General features: G+C 36.5%; 1 protein-coding gene across 3 annotated transcripts; it reads left to right on the top strand.

The window, feature by feature from the left end:
• Nucleotides 1-1,895: 1,895 nt before the first annotated feature.
• LOC144559677 (protein ELF4-LIKE 4-like) lies at nucleotides 1,896-3,275 on the top strand. Of its 3 annotated transcripts, none has more exons than XM_078308777.1 (2): nucleotides 1,896-2,039; nucleotides 2,739-3,275. In XM_078308777.1, exon 2 carries the CDS (start codon nucleotides 2,806-2,808, stop codon nucleotides 3,103-3,105), a length of 300 nt encoding a protein of 99 aa, XP_078164903.1. In that variant the 5' UTR covers nucleotides 1,896-2,039; nucleotides 2,739-2,805; the 3' UTR covers nucleotides 3,106-3,275. The 3 variants fall into 3 exon arrangements, with proteins under 3 accessions (XP_078164903.1, XP_078164905.1, XP_078164904.1); XM_078308779.1 differs by lacking the exon at nucleotides 1,896-2,039 and adding an exon at nucleotides 2,225-2,248; XM_078308778.1 differs by lacking the exon at nucleotides 1,896-2,039 and adding an exon at nucleotides 2,539-2,653.
• The last annotated feature ends 486 nt before the right edge of the window (nucleotides 3,276-3,761 follow it).

Raw genomic sequence — 3,761 nt, 5'->3', positions numbered from 1 at the left:
CTAATTAACGATTCATATGGATAGTTTAGATATATGTAATGCGTATATAGAAAAGCGCTTAGCTTAATTAAATGTAGCCGTCTCTGCCTGTTCTGTTTTTATAGTGTTATGTTTATCATGCCTAAATTTTTTTGTGAATATCTCAACTATATAAAAGTCCAACTGAGTATGCTTATAATTTTATACCCAATTTCACAATATGAGGAATTCCGAAATAAAGGAAATTTAAAATTTTGAAATACATTCCTTAAATAGAGCTTGGTCAGTGGGTTTTTTATTAACTCATCATTTATAAATAGTTTTCCTTGTTATTTTTTACACCTTAATTCAAATGATACTATTATTATATTTTGAAGATCCAAATTCACCATTGAGAAGAAGGTTAGCGTAAATGTTTCTCAAGTAAAGTTTCCGTAACAGCCGAATATATTAATTATTTATTAAAAAATTAATAAGAAAGATTAAATCGCTGCTTTATATGATTATATCCAAAGCAATAGCGCATTAAATAAAACGAAAGCCCAAGTGCCTTGGTTGAGGCCCTATAGAGGTCCATTTCAATTTTCAAGGCCTCATTTGATTCAAGTTCTGTATTGATGTTTTCTCAAAGGCCTGCCGAATTGAACTTGTACAGCTCATTATTTTTACCTTGGAAATTTTAAGGCCTTAAGCCTCATTTTAACATAAGGCGGGCAAAATTCTTCCAAGACATGAAGATTCCATCTATAGCTCTTGAATTTGAACTTAATAATTTTGGGATATGATCATATGAATGATCCAAAAACTCATAACAAAAATAGAGAAATCCGAAAATGGATAAACGGGCAGATGAGTCTAATTTGAGTGGTCTGAAATAAATAAATAAAATGTGACAAATTGCTCTGAGAGCACTTGCATCTTAATTGCAAACAAATTACAAATTTTGATGCGGCTATTGCAACATTTGTTAGAGAGATGTCAAGTCATTTGCTTGCAAGTTTATTTATTAAATGATCGTATAAAAATTGTCATATTAATAATAACATCTATTTGCAAGTCTTATTACAGTAATGTAAAAATAAATTAGTTATTAAATATTTGATGGGCCTCATTTAAAATCAGATGTGAATTGCGAAATTTGACAGAACATTCTGACTTTTACAATTGCAAGATGTACATTTTCTATTGTCCAGAAAGGTAGTGTTTTGCAAACGGTCAGGTTCGGTCTGGTTCAAAACCTCCCGGTCCACGGGTCTTCCCAGTCTATACGGTTCGGGTTAGACAGTTCAAATTTGAAGAGGATGGTCCAAATCCGTGCTATGGACCATGGTCCAAACCCACAAAGGGTCTGGTTGGTCTGGTCCGATCTAGTTCGGTTGGTCCACGGGTTTGCACGGTTTTGCACGGTTTTGACCACGGGTTTAACACGGTTTTGACCACAAGTCAGCACGGTTTAGACAGATTCTGGTCCGAGTTTTGTCCGGTTATGGTCCGGTCCACGGGTTTAGAACCGTCGAAGTTAGCCCGGGTCTAGTAGAAATAACATACCATAAACCGTGCTAAGACTCTCTTTATCCTCGGTTCGGGTTTGGATCGGTATGAGTCGGTTCCACGGTTGGTCCGGTCCGATCCTAGATTGGCCAGTTTTTTTTCAAAACAATAGAACGAGGGACGCCATTAAGCCCCACGAAGGGTCTGACCGAAAGCGCCGCAGAAGAACAAGGGAAGAAGATCCGGTCTGAGCTGTTGTATTGTAGCGGTGTAGCGAGATTACGAGAAAGTGGTCCCCAGTTCCTTCCGTGACTGACGAATCTACCCCTCTCTCTCTCTCTTTTGATGAAAGCCCTTAGGCATTCTCTCTCTCTCTCTCTACTCTCTTTTTTCAGTGTTTTTTTTTGTATTATATATCTACAGGAGAGTGTGTGTACCTTTCCTTCCTGATTCGATTTAATCCCGTCCTTTCTGCCTCCCTCCTCTGTTCCCTCTCTGAGATTTCCTCTCCCTCTCTCTCTCTCTCTCTCTCTCTACTGGAGAATGTTCAAGATTTCCAAGTTTCTCAGGTATGTCCACAATTTACAAGAATCTCTCTCTTTCTCTCTCTAGAAATGTTCAATGTTCCCAAGGCTATCTAGAATGGGCTTTCTGTTTTTTCTTCTATTTCAATTAATTAGCTTCTTTATTCAATAAACAAATCTACTTAACTTCTTTAACACTATTTGTTGAGACGCCGACACTTGGAAAGGAGGAAATCAACCGATCAGGAACCCTGGTACTAACAATATCACTTAAAAAAAAAATTCATTGGGATTTTTTTGGTTTAGAAATTTGATTCTTAGCAGACAAAGCGGTGGTAATTTTTCCAATGCGAGCTTTATCTGATGCGGGTCAGCTTTTGTATTGTGCGTTATCACATTAGAAAGAGAAAGACTCCAGCTTTTTCCATCTGATTCCCATTTCCGAAAAGTATACAAGTGCAGAAAACCCCCTGTTTTTTATTTTTAATTCACCTTTTACTCCCCTTTTAACATTGCCTTTTGCCTCCTTTCCCGTACCTTGCTTGCTTCTCCTTCCTTCTCCCAATATATTCTCCCCTCTATCAATCATCCTTGATTTTCTCCCTTCTTCCTTCTATTCTATATCGCTATTTAATGCAGTTCAACCAATTTGTAATTTGGTACCTGCGTTTGGCATATTTTGTAAATTCCAGACAAGTTCTTTTGTACTATAAATCTAAGTAACCCTGACCTATTCAATTCCAGGTGTTGATGCAATCAAGCTGAGAAAGGAGATACAAATTAGCCAGAAGGAAAAAAATTAACAAGGGACATGGAAGGAGATAACAAGGTGATGCAAGCATTTCAAAAGAGTTTTGTGCAAGTGCAAAGCATACTTGAGCAGAACAGGCTTTTAATTAATGAGATAAATCAGAACCATGAATCAAAACTTCCTGACAATCTCGGTAGAAATGTCGGTCTAATTCGAGAACTCAACAACAACATAAGGAGGGTGGTTGACCTCTATGCAGAGCTATCCACTTCCTTTGCCCGATCGGTCGACTCAGATGACTCAGCTGGTGCAGTTCGATCCGACACACGAGCTGTTCAAAAGAGAAGCCGGCCTATCTAGGGTTGATGTCTTTTTTATTTTTTTGTCTCGAATCGATGCTCTAATTTTGTTTTGTGTAGAATCTATGTAGTCTTAACTTTTCAGTGGAGAAACTTTGTCCAAGTCTCTGTTTGTTATATGGTTTTATCTATGAGCTTCTTAATGGAAAGAGATTTGGTTTCCCCAGGGTTTATGATTTTGTTTTATGTGTTGTCAATTATAGTTTGAATTATTGTGTTGGTATGATGAGAAATGGGTAATAAAAGGTACTGTGCTTTTAATGATTTTTATTTCTAGTTGCCAGTAAAGCCAAGGATCTATGTTCCCAGTACTGGTATGAATTTCTAGGTACTGTTTCTGGGATGCTAGGTAGTTAGCCTTTTATGAAATATTTTGCTAATATATCCCTGACATATTTTCTTCATGGACACAATTCCAAATATAATCATTATACATACATTTCAGAGACTTCTTTTTCATTCAAGGAATCAAGGTGTTGTTGACATCTAACATAAAATATTTTTGATATATTCTGTTAATTAGCTTTAAACTGCATAGTGTGCACTGAGTTCAAGGTACACTTAATTTATGTGTATATATTTTGTTATAATACACACCATATTACATAGACAACTGATATATTTTTTTTGAGAAAATTCCCTTCGGCCTAAATTAAT

The sequence above is a fragment of the Carex rostrata genome, chromosome 9, assembly GCF_964058835.1.
Source record: "Carex rostrata chromosome 9, lpCarRost1.2, whole genome shotgun sequence".
NCBI classification, from domain to species: Eukaryota; Viridiplantae; Streptophyta; class Magnoliopsida; order Poales; family Cyperaceae; genus Carex; species Carex rostrata.
The sequence above is the reverse complement of the archived record's forward strand: the minus strand, read 5'-3'. Positions and strand labels throughout refer to the sequence as shown.